This window comes from Gymnoscopelus microlampas (assembly GCF_963454915.1).
Source record: "Gymnoscopelus microlampas genome assembly, chromosome: 3".
Taxonomy (NCBI): domain Eukaryota; kingdom Metazoa; phylum Chordata; class Actinopteri; order Myctophiformes; family Myctophidae; genus Gymnoscopelus; species Gymnoscopelus microlampas.
The window spans coordinates 49,720,703-49,735,323 of NC_139940.1; the positions used below are offsets into that span (position 1 = coordinate 49,720,703).

Genomic DNA, 14,621 nt, shown 5'->3' on the forward strand with positions numbered 1-14,621 from the left:
ATATAAAAATCTCTCTAATCAGTAACATGTAGGTGATACGTATGTCTGTCAATTATTGAAAGGCAATCAAAGGCTAGAGCCTATGAAGTAAACGTCGGGCGTATGGTGTCCAATGCTGGAGCGCCTCAGTGCTGCTCCTGCGACAGGAGCAGTGTTGCCAGAATTTGCGAGAGGAATACGCAACCAGGTCTATGAAAACAAGCCCAAAAGAAGCGACTATAATAGGCCACATGAGCACTTCAAACCTATATATGTCGGCCATTAAACAATGTGCATATTTATATACGTTGACTATTTCAAAATAGCCGATCTACAAGCTCACAACCGCAACTACCATTATTTACAAGCAACTTTACAGTAAAACAAGCCCAATGTGGCTTGTAATAAGTGACCCGGCAACACTGCAGACAGGGAGAGAGGAGAGCGTAAGATTGCATTGGGGATAATGGCTTGCACAGTCTTCTCTTAAGGCAATGGCATCTGGCACGGTGATTGGTTTTATTATTGTAACGCCCAAACCACACCTATGCATAATGTAACGGGTAGTGCAGGTGTTTTGCGTGTGTCCCAAAATAGCAGCTTTTGCACGGGAATGCCCCTTGCACAGTCCTAAATCCCAAATTAGTGGGTTTAGCCAGTCTGGCCCTTTATAGGGCCCTGAATCTCCAACCCCTGTAGACCCCGCCCATCTCTTTTATAATGGAACAATTACCTTTAATATGAAGCATGTGTGGGGGGCATCACACACTATGTATTGTATGTGTATGTCGCTTATTTGTGTCACACTGTCTGCATGATTTTTTGTTTGTTTTTGTTTTTTCCATCCACATTAACAAGAAGAGGTTAGTGTTTACCCCAAAATGAAAAGGGGCAGTTAGTTGGAAGGGAGGGAGGCAGATATCAACGTAAACAAGGGAGACATTAAACCAAATAGTGGAGCTTTAGCCATCGAAACAGAAAGCTGTGTTGCACTTATCCTTTGTACGTGGTGATATTCAGTGCCTTTTTCTGTCCACCTGTGAAAAGGTGAAAATAGGAGATCTCAGATATGTGAGGCTGAAGCCAAAGTCTTTATTTACATCCACCCTTTTCACCCTCGCTTCACATCAGAATCCATGTTAACACTTCATTTATGATGCAATGTAATCGATGTAAAGTGGTTGTGTAACCACAGACAGGTCAAAGTGCAACAAGTTGTACTTCTGCATAATAGATGAGGTCTTCTATGGTCAATGGTAAATGGTGCATTTATATAGCACCTTTAACCAAAGCACTTTACAATGCATTACCCATTCACATTCACACATTGACGACAGAGGCACCAACCTGCTCATCGGGAGCATGTTTTGAGCAGCTTGTGACTATTTAACAGATGTTAAATAGAATAGTTTTTATTTTATTATTGTCTCCGCCAGGCCGAAAGGCATGGCGAGAGAGTATGTTTTGTCCCCTGTCCGTCCGTCCGTCCGTCCGTGTGTGTGTGTGTGTGTCCGTGTGTGTGTCCGTCTGTGAACAGCTAATCTCCGGCACCGTTGACTTGACCGCAGCGAAACTGTGCACACACACTCCCTGGATGCCAATTCAGAACCTCTGCCCCAAATTTTCACATGCGCTTGTTATAGCACCACCAGGAGGCCGCTTTTTGCAAAACATTTTTTTTACAGTACTCCTACAGATTTTCTCCAAACGTCACGCAAATCGGTACACAGTATCTCTATTACACAAAACTGTTTTTTCATATTTTTCATATTCCATCCTGATTGGCTCAAAATGGCTTTCAAAGTTTGCAGAAGTGCTCCGTGTTGAACAAAATGCCACAGCATGCCACAGCATGCAATTTCCGTGAAATTTTGCACGTACATTCCCACTAGGCCGAGGAAGAAATGCCATTTCAAAGTTTTCAAATCAGCCTCATTGTGGCGCTATAACAGGCCAATTTGTGTTTTTACCCGTAACTGCACCATCTGTTTACAACTTTGTATGCGCACTCCCAACAGGTCAAGGAAAAACTTTTGCCCTGCATTTTTCACATCTGCCTTTTATAGCGCCACCATGAGGCCGACTTACGTATAACACATTTTTGGATATTACTCCTTCAGATTGTATCCAAATGTAACATAAATCGTTACACATGATCTCTATAGTCATGTGATCAAGACGGATCTGTTTGATTTTTCATATTCCATCCTGATTGGCTTCGATTGACATCTAAAGTTTGGCCCGTATTGAACTAAATGCCGCAAATCATGAACGCAGTGTCCGATTGCCGTGAAACTTTGCAGGCACATTCGCACTACGTTGAGGAACAAATGCCACCCTTTCAACATTGCCCTATTATAGCGCCACGCATTTTCTTTCCTTTCTTCGTGATTTCAAGTTTTGGTGTTCAAAGAAGAGGTGAAGACATTCAAGGTCTCTATTTTCTATTTTTCTGTCAACATGTTGCTTGGCTACCGGCCAGACTGTGTGTATGGCTTGATTGCGTATTATACAGTGCCTTATTGGGTATACAGTGCCCTTTTCATGGGGAACATGGAAACACGTATGCATGCATGCACATTTCATGAGCGCAGGTGTGCGCGCACACACACCCCCACACACCCCCACACACCCCCCCCCCCCCACACACACACACACACACACACACACACACACACACACACACACACACACACACACACACACACACACAGACAGACACAGACACACACATACTCACACATACACACACTGTCTCCTGTCACTCCACCTGTCTATAACTACTCTCTCATTAACTGGGCTGTATGTCTCTTTTTTAACTCACTGTCCCACCTCCTCCACTTTGGACCCTGTAGATTCGGATTAACAGGGAAGTAAGTACTTCACCACTCTTTTTTTCTGCCTGCCCCCCCCACACTACTTTTGTGTCCTTCTTTTTGTCCCTTGTCTCTCCATAATGACCCCCCCCCCCTTTGCTTTTCCACCATCTGCAACCTTGTAGTGTACAGTACATCCCCAAGTCCCATTCAGAGGCACAACTTTATATAAGACAAACACTAAACTGTGTGTGTGTGTGTGTGTGTGTGTGTGTGTGTGTGTGTGTGTGTGTGTGTGTGTGTGTGTGTGTGTGTGTGTGTGTGTGTGTGTGTGTGTGTGTGTGTGTGTGTGTGTGTGTGTGTGTGTGTGTGTGTGTGTGTGTGTGTTACAATTCATCATCAGCTGGATGTATCTGGATGACTTATCAATAGAGACATGGACAGACTGAACATATTTAAGATGTTCATCCACAGAGACATGGACAAGCTGGACTGTCAGTACAGATACATGTCAGAGCAGATTATAGATAGGTTTATGAATAGAATCGGACCATGTAGAGAGTAAGAATGTGTTGTCACATGGGGGTTCCATACAGTATAAGGGGCTGGTTGTGAGTTTTAAAACAGACAGGACTCAATTAAGGGTCCATTGTACCAGTACATGTCTTTTCTTCATTGTTGCAACAATTATCATTCATGCTTTAAGATCTGGTGTCTTGTGTCTTTGTTTCTGAGGTTATGCTAACAGTTCCAGGACACCGCCCCACCCATAAGGCCCTTATCTCCCACTTTGATGAAGTGGAAGATCCCTCTTCATCCTCCCTCGCATGGAGCTAGTTCATGATGTTGATATGGCAGTTGGCATTCCTGTATGTCCTCTCAAATTAATTGTAATAATGAGGTCACATTCAGGAGGGTATTTTAACACCCTCACGCTCTTTGGAACGGCTGTTAAGCTTGTATTGCGAAGCCAGAGAAGAAGTGTGTTGTTTTCAGGAGGAAGACTTGGGAGTTGTGGTTTAGTGTCAAACAAACTGTCCATGCCTCACATTCTCTCAGGCGCTCTTTTCTTTTTCCCCTCAAGGCTGCATGTGGTGCCCTCTCATTCCACATGAACAGGCTGCAGGTTGAGAAAACTCTCAGCTCTGAACTCGACACGATCCGCATCTGGCTCGCTGACAACAAACTATCATTACACCTGGGAAAAACTGAATCCATTCTCTTTGGGTCTAGTGCTAACCTTAGCAAGGCTGAGAGTTTCACAATCAAAGCGGGGGATGATGTTATCTCAAGAAAGGAGGAAATTACCTACGTACCTGGGTTCCATCTTGGAGGCAAATCTCTCCGGTGATAAAATGGCCGAAAGAGTGATCAAAAAGGTCAATCAAAGAACACGCTTTTTGTATAGGATTTCCTCTCTAGTCAGTAAGAATACCTTCTTGCAGGGGCCCTCATATAAGGTCATTTAGATTATGCATGCTCCTTGTGGTATCACGACACAACCAATGCCTTATAGGTAAGGCTCCAAACAACACTCAACCCATCTAACCCCTGCTCATTTTGCTAGGATTGGATGGCTCAAGGTTGAGGACAGAGTACAGCAACTTGCGATGGGCCTGGTCTACAAGATACGACACAACATTGGGATACCCCTGTACCTGTCAAAATATTTCAAAAACGTAAATGAAGTCCACGATCACAACACCAGAGGCAGCTCCACGGATCATGTTCAACCCAGATTTGGCACAACAAAGGGAATGAACTCGTTCTCATGCTATGCAACAAAAATGTGGAATGCCCTACTAAAAGGAGTAAAGGAGTGTAAAACCCTACTCACTTTCAGGAGGCTGCAATTTCAAACTGGACCCTGTCAAAGTCTTAACCAAATACAACATAAAAAGAACCACATACAACAGAAAAAGATCCCAGTTCATTTAGGCCATGATAGCCTGCTTTCATGTGAAACCAATCCCAAAGTAACCAGCGCTGGAAATTAAGCTCAATTCCCGATTCTCTTAAAGCATGCAGTTCCTATTAATCGCCCAGCAGATGTTGTTATTTCCCCTTCTGCAGGGCAGTGCTGGCTGCAGTACAATATACTCTCAATAGAAGTGAATGAGGTGTTGGCCGGAATTTACATTTGATTTTATTACCGTAGCTATGACTTTCATAAACAATTTATTTTTTGTTTTCAATCGCTATTTTTTTTTAAATCATCACGTTTAGTAAATCATGGTCCCATTCATTTTAAAATGTATGATAAAGTAGGGTATGAAACTGTGGTTGCAGCCAATAGCAGTCGTTTCCGGTTCATTTCGGGACCGGAAGTTCAAAGATGGCGGATTTCAATTCGCCAATGAAATTTTTTTTTTTTTTTATTGGATCCTCCAATAAATACTGTCAGAAGAGCCAGACGTTTTTGATGAATAAATAGGGGGGCTGAAATTGAAAGGCACCCGCATCTCCATTATGTTTTTTTTCACATAACTTGAATTGCTACGTATACGCAGCAAAAAGTCCATACAGTATAAAAATAATTTTGTGGGCATATTAATGATCTGCTTTTAAAGATGCTGTATTGGCTCAAAACGACAGCACCAATCAGGGCATTTGGTTACCTTTGATTAAATGAATACTGAGGAATTAACTGCGTATACAAAGTCAAGTCAGCTAATATGGGGGCTGTGGAGGAAGACAGCATTAAAGTATGTAGTGGGGTCATTAGAGGACGGGGAGCCAGAGGAGAGGGGAAGGCTGGGGGTCCAGAGATGATCTCCCTTCCAGCTGTGAGCAAGGATCACATGGTCTTACTCAGCACCTCATTCCTCTTCTCTTTTTCAGGGCTACCATCGATCCAACCACTTCATCGCCACTCAGGGTGAGTATCCCTGCAAGGCTACGTTTTAACTGTGTGTGTGTGTGTGTGTGGGAGGGGGGGGGGTCTTTGATTTTTCATGCTTTGAGAGTGAGTGCTGTATTTTTGATTTTGTAAGTGTGTAATAAATCAGAAACCTGCTCGTTCTCCATCCTGAGGCAAAGCGTCTCTCCTGCAAATCTATAGGTGATGGCATGTGTGACCACCGGCCAGTGACTTGAATTAATTAATTGATTGACTGAATTAATCATGAAGAAGAGATGAATAATTAAAAACATTAATTATATCTCCTCATCCGTTGTGATGTGATGTGAGGAGTCCAGTAATTTGACGTGGAATAAAAGAAGCCTTCATTTCCCTCTCTCAGCTAACAAAGCCAGGGTCTGCAGCCACAGTCACTGAAGGGGCTGCTCAACTCATTATCTTTCATAAACTCCCCCTGCTAGGAGAGAGAGACAGAGACACGCACGCACGCACGCACGCACGCACGCACGCACGCACGCACGCACGCACGCACACACACACACACACACACACACACACACACACTTGATTCTAGTTTCTATTTGAGTATATTCAACTTGTAAGCAAAAAAATAGTTTTGAAAACGTTTTCGCCTACAATGACGAGCTCATAAATTATAGGGATGCCAGGTTGAAAGTTGTAAAAAAGTACGTAATTGCCTAAATTGATGTAAAAAGAAAAAAAAAAGTCACCATCAACAAGGGGTTTTCATTGAGAGTGCAGCTCTGATGTGGCTGTTTCGTCTTCCCTCCACCAGGGCCCAAGCAGGAGACGGTGTTGGATTTCTGGAGGATGGTGTGGCAGGAGAACTGCTTCAGCATCGTCATGATCACCAAGTTGGTGGAGGTAGGCAGGGTGAGTGACATAACTGTTCCCTTTAGACGAGCTGCTGTTATCTTTACATTCATTATTCACCAACGCCGCTCTGCAGTGGCCTTAGTGCAGTTAAATATTGTAACGTGTTTATGAATACAATGAGCCTTGTTATAAGTACAGTGTATGTATGCTTACACTAAGCATTAAAAAGATTGCAGTATGTCGTCATGCAAAGTGCGTCATGCGTCACGCATGTAATAATACATTATCAATAGATTATCACTGTGATTAGCTTCACTATTGCCACAGAATGTTGTCTACACATTACCTTTTCCTAAATACATGTTCATCATGTTGTGATTACAATGACAGTTCTAGCAGCTACACTGCAGCTACACAGAGCATTTATTTTTTAAGATATTGTTTGGGCTTTTCTGCCTTTATTCGATAGTATCGTGGAGAGAGAGGAAACAGGGAAAACATTAGAGCCTTAACCACTAGGCCATCGGCGCCCCGACACAGAGCATTTATAGCACATATTATGACCACACAGACAGCCTGACTATAGCACTATCATTATCTGTCACACATAAACAAGCCTAACATTCAAACGTCACTGTAAGAGTCCCGTCATCATCTTTCCCCCTAGAGAAACACATCATCCAGGTGGATGGTTAAAATGACACCATTCTACTCACACCAGCCCTGTATCCAATTAGGACCACCATCCCAACAGCACAACCTTTCTGAACAAACCAAACAAATAGGAGCTGGACTTTAATAAATAACCTTTCCCCTGAATGTAAAGCATCAGCTGCTTTGTGTGTGAGGTGAGTGGAACACATTGCAGCGCTCCTGTTCTCCATGTCATTATGGGACTAAAGTACTTTGCTTTACTTTGCACTCTGGGATGAAAAATCACCAGCAGGGCAGCTTGTTGTTTTGCTGTCCCTCCAACAGCATTCTCCACTGCACTCAGATCTGTTTCAGCCGCTCTGACGTGTGCTTTCCACAAGAAGATGAAGCACTTTCAAAGGCTGTTTTCTGTACAATCATTTCATGTGTTTACTTTTGTTAAATTGCTTATTAAATCAGAATTACAACAGTGGTAACACCTTTTTTTTCAATAATTCAGTGCAAGCGGAATCGCTTTAAGCACTCCTTTGTCCAGAGCCAGAGCCAATGTGTTTTAACTGAACACATATAATTTGTTATGATGATCTTATGTTGATCTTACTTCTCACTACTATGTTGACTACACTTTGTCATTCAGTGGGCAATTTACAGCATGGTTAGAATGTTCTGTAATACTTTCTCTAAACAGGTGAAATGCTGTAAATACTGGCCTGATGACAGTGAGATGTACGGTGACATCAAGATCACACTGCTGAAGACGGAGACGCTGGCTGAATATACAGTCCGTACCTTTGCCTTGGAGAGGGTAAGTCAACCCAACTCTCCATAACTATTCAATTGAACATTTGAAGTGAAATCCTTTTGCTATTTGGTATATAATATTATTGATGCATATAAAGTGCACAGAGTAAGTTTCTAACTGGGCAGTGTGTGCTTTCGGCAAGAGACTGTCAATTTGTGACATCCTAATTGAAAGTATCGCAGAGGAGGAGAACGTAATTTCAAAATGTTATTAGAGACAGGTTATATAAATTACATCTATTATTAATACCGATCAGCAGTATTAGCTAATAATACTAATAATACAGCCCAAGTGCTGTGTCTCTGTCCATGGTGCTGAAATGGTCAGATCCTGCTTCCCTCTCTCTCATGCTGTCTTTATCTGTTTGTATTTTGGTTCCAATTAAAACGTTGCAGGAACGGGCGGTAATGGTCATAAATACAGCGGGAGCAGATGGACGGAGGATTAGGAAAACAGTTCAGCACAGGGCTCTTGTCTGACTCTAGACCTTTAACAGTTTCCAAAATATGCAGGTTTTATGATGATCGAACAAATGCTTGTTGGCTTTGGTCCATTTATTTGATGAGCCATGCCACTTTTGAAGTTCAATGATCAATATCTTCAGAACTAAATAATATGAAATTAACAATCATGTCAGTTTTGACAAAGCTTGTATCATTTTTGGTCTCGGGGTGTCAAACCTTTAGGTTGAGGGCCATTTTGTTCCTGCCTGACCTTGCATGTTAACGTTACGTAAATCCAGGCGCTCTGTTTTAGCTACCACAAATTCAAGATCACAAAGACTGTCTGGGTAATCTCTGCCACTGGCTTCTCTTCTTGTTCATGAATAGTCCAATGTCTACACATAGCCTAATTAAAATATCATTTGAGCATTTGAGATACTTCAGTGTGGCAAGGTTGGCTGTGCCAGACATAATAGCATCACATTGCCAATGCTCCAATGGCTCCATAAACACCAAACAGTTTTGATCATTTCTGTCATCAACTGCAATATAGAAGGCAATAATTGACTTCACTTTGTATTCTAGTTCACTAAAATGTCCTGCAAGGTCCCTGATTCTCTGCCTTGCTGCGTGAAGTGCAGCACTGGCACTCAATAATGAGACAATGTAAGTGGAGCCGTCGCAGTACAGTAGGTGCTTACACACAGCGGGTGGTTACCTGCCAGGGACACAGACAGGGATGGAAAATCTAGTCAGACGGACTTTATAGTTATTGTAGAGTGAGGATATATGGATGTCTGTGGCAGGTTTTTTGTTTTTTGACCTTTAATTATAATGCCACAACTTCCAATCACTGGTGAAAATGTCATGTCTCTACCATGTAGCATCTCACAGGAATTTGCTAAACCGCAACAGGAGGGGGAAAACAACTGGCTTAGAAATAAAAAAATTAAAAAAAATTAAAAATACAAAATACTGTTTCAGGCCTTCAGGTTTGAACCCCTAAAAATCAATTTATTTCCTTTTGTCATTTTGCCAACCCTTTATGTGAGACATTGAAGGAAATGAAAGTGAGCGATATTTTTCTGTTACATAGGTAGGGGATTTAAATTCTATTTATAGAACACCTTAAAATCTGACTGATGGGAACGTGTGCCTCTCAGGATAAACATTGAGAGGAATTAGCATGAGTAGCTGCTTAAAAACGCCCCCATCTCATCTCCAACGTAGCTGCAGAGAGCAGCTGCTCCAGTGCTACTGGTTTGTTCCGAGTGACCCAGTCCTGCCAATCTCCCAAAGGGCTCCTTCATGCTGCCGTTCCGTGAAAGGGCTCAGAGCCACTCTGGAGTGTCAGCGCCACAAACACTGTATTATCATCACTCCATCACAGCTGCTCTCCCTGGGAACATGCTGCTGGACAGCTTGTTTTCACCGCTCTCCCTCACTTTATTTTTTGATTTCTCCCTCTCCCACAAATCTTTGGGTTGCATTCACTTTGCTTTACTTTACATTTAATTTGCACAGAGTGGTAAATGACTGTGTGTCTGTGTAAACACCTGGATGTGAATCTGGGTCTGCTGCGTGGGAAACCAAACATCTACTATTCATCCAAAGCAGATAGATTGGAAGCCTCATTTCATCAATGTGATGAACAAACAAGAAAACCCGTAAATTATTATACTGAGAAACTTCTCAAAATAATGATGACTTAAGGACTTAATAACGACTGAAATACTGACTTACAATCTCAAAATAACGACTTAGTATGAGTTGGTATCTAAAAGTAATGAGAAGCTTTGTCAAAATGACTCTAAACTGGCATGTTCTAGAGTACAGAAGTCCTGACGTCACTCCCCTGGTTCGTAAAGTAATTTCTCTATGGAGAATAACATTAGGTCATCTTAGAATCGTCTCACCAGGTAGGATGTGTAAATTACGTCAGACTTCGTTGCTCTATAGTAAAGGCTATGAAGCTAATCTCATCAATGTAATGCTAATTCCTGTTGTCTTTGTGTGTTTTGACAGAGTGGCTACTCAGCCAACCATGAAGTGCGTCAGTTCCACTTCACATCGTGGCCAGAGCACGGGGTGCCCTTTCACGCCACAGGCCTGCTGGCCTTTACACGGAGAGTCAAAGCCTCCACGCCTCCCGATGCCGGTCCTGTGGTCGTTCACTGCAGGTTAGCATAACATGACCTTTACTGTCCTGTGGTCGTTCACTGCAGGTTAGCATCACATGACCTTTGCTGTCCTGTGGTCGTACACTGTTAGCATCACATGACACTTACTGTCCTGTGGTCGTTCACTGCAGGTTAGCATAACATGACACTTACTGTCCTGTGGTTGTTCACTGTTAGCACCACATGACACTTACTGTCCTGTGGTTGTTCACTGTTAGCACCACATGACACTTAGCCTACTGCCCTGTGGTCACTCACTGTTAGCATCTCATGACACTTACTGTCCTGTGGTCGTTCACTGCAGGTTAGCACTGTTAGCATCACATGACACTTACTGCCCGGACTTTCATACCAGAGATGGGAAGTTTGAGACTTGGACTTAGGTCACAATTAAGTCGCACACACAGTGACTTCAGACTTGACTTGTTAAGACTTCAGACTCTTTATTTGGCACACTGACATTAAGGAAATGCCTGATGTAATTTCTCTCATAGACATTTGAGCATCTCTGATTCACACCTAATGATATGCTCCTGTATTATTGTATGGCTTGTAAAGGAAATCACTTATACATTAATATAAATGATCACCCGGGCATTCATCCATTGTATGAGGTTGTTTACAGAGGGTTACAATGAATGCTGGATTATAATTTGTTCATCAAAACCCATAGCCATATTTAGTCACAAAGATAACTAAAATAGCATTTGAGCAACTATGGCAGCCATGTTTGACACTGTCTGTCTGTCAGTGTGGGGGCTGGTCGTACCGGTTGCTACATCGTGCTGGACGTCATGTTGGACATGGCTGAATGTGAAGGCGTGGTGGACATCTACAACTGTGTGAAAACTCTGTGCTCCCGACGTATCAACATGATCCAGACAGAGGTACATTCACCTGCTCAGTCTATTCACATCAACATGATCCAGACAGAGGTACATTCAGCTGCTCAGAGTCTATTCACATCAACATGATCCAGACAGAGGTACATTCAGCTGCTCAGAGTCTATTCACATCAAAATGATCCAGACAGAGGTACATTCAGCTGCTCGTACTGACAGTATATTGACCCTCTACAAGCACGGATCTAAAAGTGCTTGTAGAGGTGAAGATATTTTCCATGCAGCGAGATTACATTCAAAGTGAAGGCAAAGACGTGCAAAGATGAATGAGGCGAACTGGGTGCCGTGAATGTGCAAAATTCACCTCGCCTCGTACACCAACTCAGGCAAAACCGCGGGCCATAACTCAGCAACGCAAAGACATTCCTCTGGGGAAAAGTTCTGAGGACATTTGCAGTTGTCTTTTTCCTTCTTTTTCATTTCTCCTGGTATTTGTAAAATGATGAAGCCCCCCCCACCCCCCACATCGTGCTTCTTACATATTGCACTGGATCATGTGGTTCCTTTTAGATGTGCAGATAATAATGCATATCAACCCTGTATTATGTTAATCCAATGTTGACTTAGGTGTTTATTACATTTGTAGTTATTTACAGGGTTGCTCTAGTTAAATGTGTTGCTGCCAGTGTTTGTTTTGTTGAGTTATTTATTCTATCCAGCTCTTTGATACACTATAAACATGAAGGTGTGTGTTTAATGCAGCGTTCCACCACGTTACATTATTCACGGTTCATCACCTTACTTTGATTATTAATTGATATGTACCTAGTTTTAGTTTTTTGCTTCCTGTCTGCCCTTCATCTGTCTCCTGTATTATGTATTTGTCTTCCATTCTGTTTGCAATGCACACAGTTTGACAGAGTTTCAAGCTTACACTCATTTCGGTTATGCAAGTAACACTGCTGTAAAACAGAGTATAACTCAGGCTGTACACAGACACTGTTGTACTACAGAGTATAACTCAGTCTGTACACAGACACTGTTGTACTACAGAGTATAACTCAGGCTGTACACAGACACTGTTGTACTACAGAGTATAACTCAGACTGTACACAGACACTGTTGTACTACAGAGTATAACTCAGTCTGTACACAGACACTGTTGTACTACAGAGTATAACTCAGTCTGTACACAGACACTGTTGTACTACAGAGTATAACTCAGACTGTACACAGACACTGTTGTACTACAGAGTATAACTCAGTCTGTACACAGACACTGTTGTACTACAGAGTATAACTCAGTCTGTACACAGACACTCGTAGTTAATTTCCTCTCCATGTTAATTGTGCTCTTGTTGATGACGTGTCACCTGCAGGAGCAGTACATCTTCATCCATGATGCCATCCTGGAGGCCTGTCTGTGTGGAGAGACGTCCATCCTGGTCAACGAGTTCGCCCTCACCTACAAGGACATGCTGCGTGTGGACTCCCAGAGCAACTCATCCCAGCTACGAGAAGAGTTCCAGGTCAGAACACCACCTCCATAGTACAACCACATTAAATACATACACAACATATCTATAACACTAAAACTAGTGCTCTCATGATGCAGGCAGGGGGCTTGTCAAAGTATGACAGTATGACACTGTTCACATCAAAACCCCAGGTGTGACCGGGGTGTGTGACAACCCGGTCATTTCGTGCTAGTACTCTGAAGATGATATCCAAAGCGCCCTCCCGCTCATAAAATGCAGTGTGTGTGGATACGGGCCCTAAATGAAAGTCCTTTATAAGTGTGCAGTTTGTCTTTCAGCGTTCTCCCTGTGTGGCAGTGGCTAGAGATGATCATTCCATAGCTTGCGGGGCTGTAACCATGGCGACAGATCACATTGGCCCAACTGGTAATCTGCGGTGATTACACAAAAACGCTAATAAACAGCTTACATTTTGGGAAAGTGAAAAATGGCCGCTGTCATTTTGTGCATACTGTATCTCTAATGTCCGCCCGCAATCAGCTAACTCCAAAACGCAAATTTTTCAGGAAATGAAAAGAAATATATAAGTTTTTCAGGAAATGAAGAAAACCTGAAATTTTCAAAACAAAGCAATACTGCCTCATCAAAGTCGGCATATATTGTCAGATACTTGCATGTATCATTATATTATCACCACTTTACCCAAATCCAGCTCAAGTGGAGTTAGGAGTTTTGTCCGAACAGCTGACGCCTGACAATTGCTCCAATCGCAGCGGAGGGAGAGGTTTCAAATGGGGGCTTGCTCTCCTCATTAAACACTTCATAGATTTTAGAAATAGAATTACTTGTTTTCATAACATTAGCGTCAGCGCTAAGTTTGATAAACAGGTACACTGCATAGTTTTAACAGACTACGGGGGAAAAACTCTGCGTCGTTACAGTTTGTTTATGTCTGTCTGTGTCCGCTCACTGCGTTGTGCTGTGGAACGGCACAGCAGCAGGAGGAGAGGGCGTGGAGTTGCGTGGTTTGACGGACAGTTTGAGGATCCAATGGAGTTGGGAGGTTTTGTCAGAGGTGCTTTTTGATACTTTTCATTGGTTCAATTTTGTTTGTACACAGACAGAAAAGGGTGTTCAATTGTGTTGATTTATGAAAAAAAATGGAGTTAGCTGGTTCCCGCCGGACAGCGACGATATGCTAATGGTCAATGTCCATGTGCAAGTTCAGATCAATTGCTCAACCCACTGAGGAGAACCATGCAGGACAGATACGGTCTGTTGTGTGACTGACTGACTGACTGACTGACATACAGAGCTTCTTTAATTAAATGTAGAATGGTGCTTCATTATGTGCGGTTTGGAGAACATTATATTTACATATTGCTTATTTCCTTCTTTATGCCTGTTCAGTTCAAATCAATTCTCTGGGGAGGTTTGTGTTTACATAAAACAATAGAAACTCATTAGTAAACTTCTCTGGCGGATGAAACACTTATTGGCACAGGGATTTCCCTTGAGAATTCAGAATGGGACTAAAACATGGAGGCGTGCGTGCATGTGTGTACAATGCTATCTTCCTTTCACCTTCCATAGTGTGTGATTGTCATGGTTTATGGGAATGCAGGCTCAACCCTTTATTCCATGCTGACTGGGAGAGTAGAAAGCCAGCTAAGGTCCCACATGAAGTCACCAGCCGCCACCATACACATCCACAGGGCAACAGCAGCCAC

The 14,621-nt window shown here is 42.6% G+C and overlaps 1 protein-coding gene across 3 annotated transcripts in view; it reads left to right on the forward strand.

Moving 5' to 3' along the window:
• The window catches only part of LOC311042419 (receptor-type tyrosine-protein phosphatase U-like), a 191,648-nt gene that overhangs the window by 153,118 nt on the left and 23,909 nt on the right, over positions 1-14,621 (forward strand). For 2 of the 3 annotated variants that reach the window (XM_084053137.1, XM_084053138.1), the window contains 6 exons: positions 5,637-5,673; positions 6,452-6,549; positions 7,835-7,951; positions 10,417-10,571; positions 11,323-11,458; positions 12,793-12,942. In XM_084053137.1, the coding sequence (XP_083909263.1) occupies positions 5,637-5,673; positions 6,452-6,549; positions 7,835-7,951; positions 10,417-10,571; positions 11,323-11,458; positions 12,793-12,942 (693 nt within the window). The remainder of the gene's footprint in view (positions 1-5,636; positions 5,674-6,451; positions 6,550-7,834; positions 7,952-10,416; positions 10,572-11,322; positions 11,459-12,792; positions 12,943-14,621) is intronic. The other variant, XM_084053139.1, reaches the window with a different exon arrangement.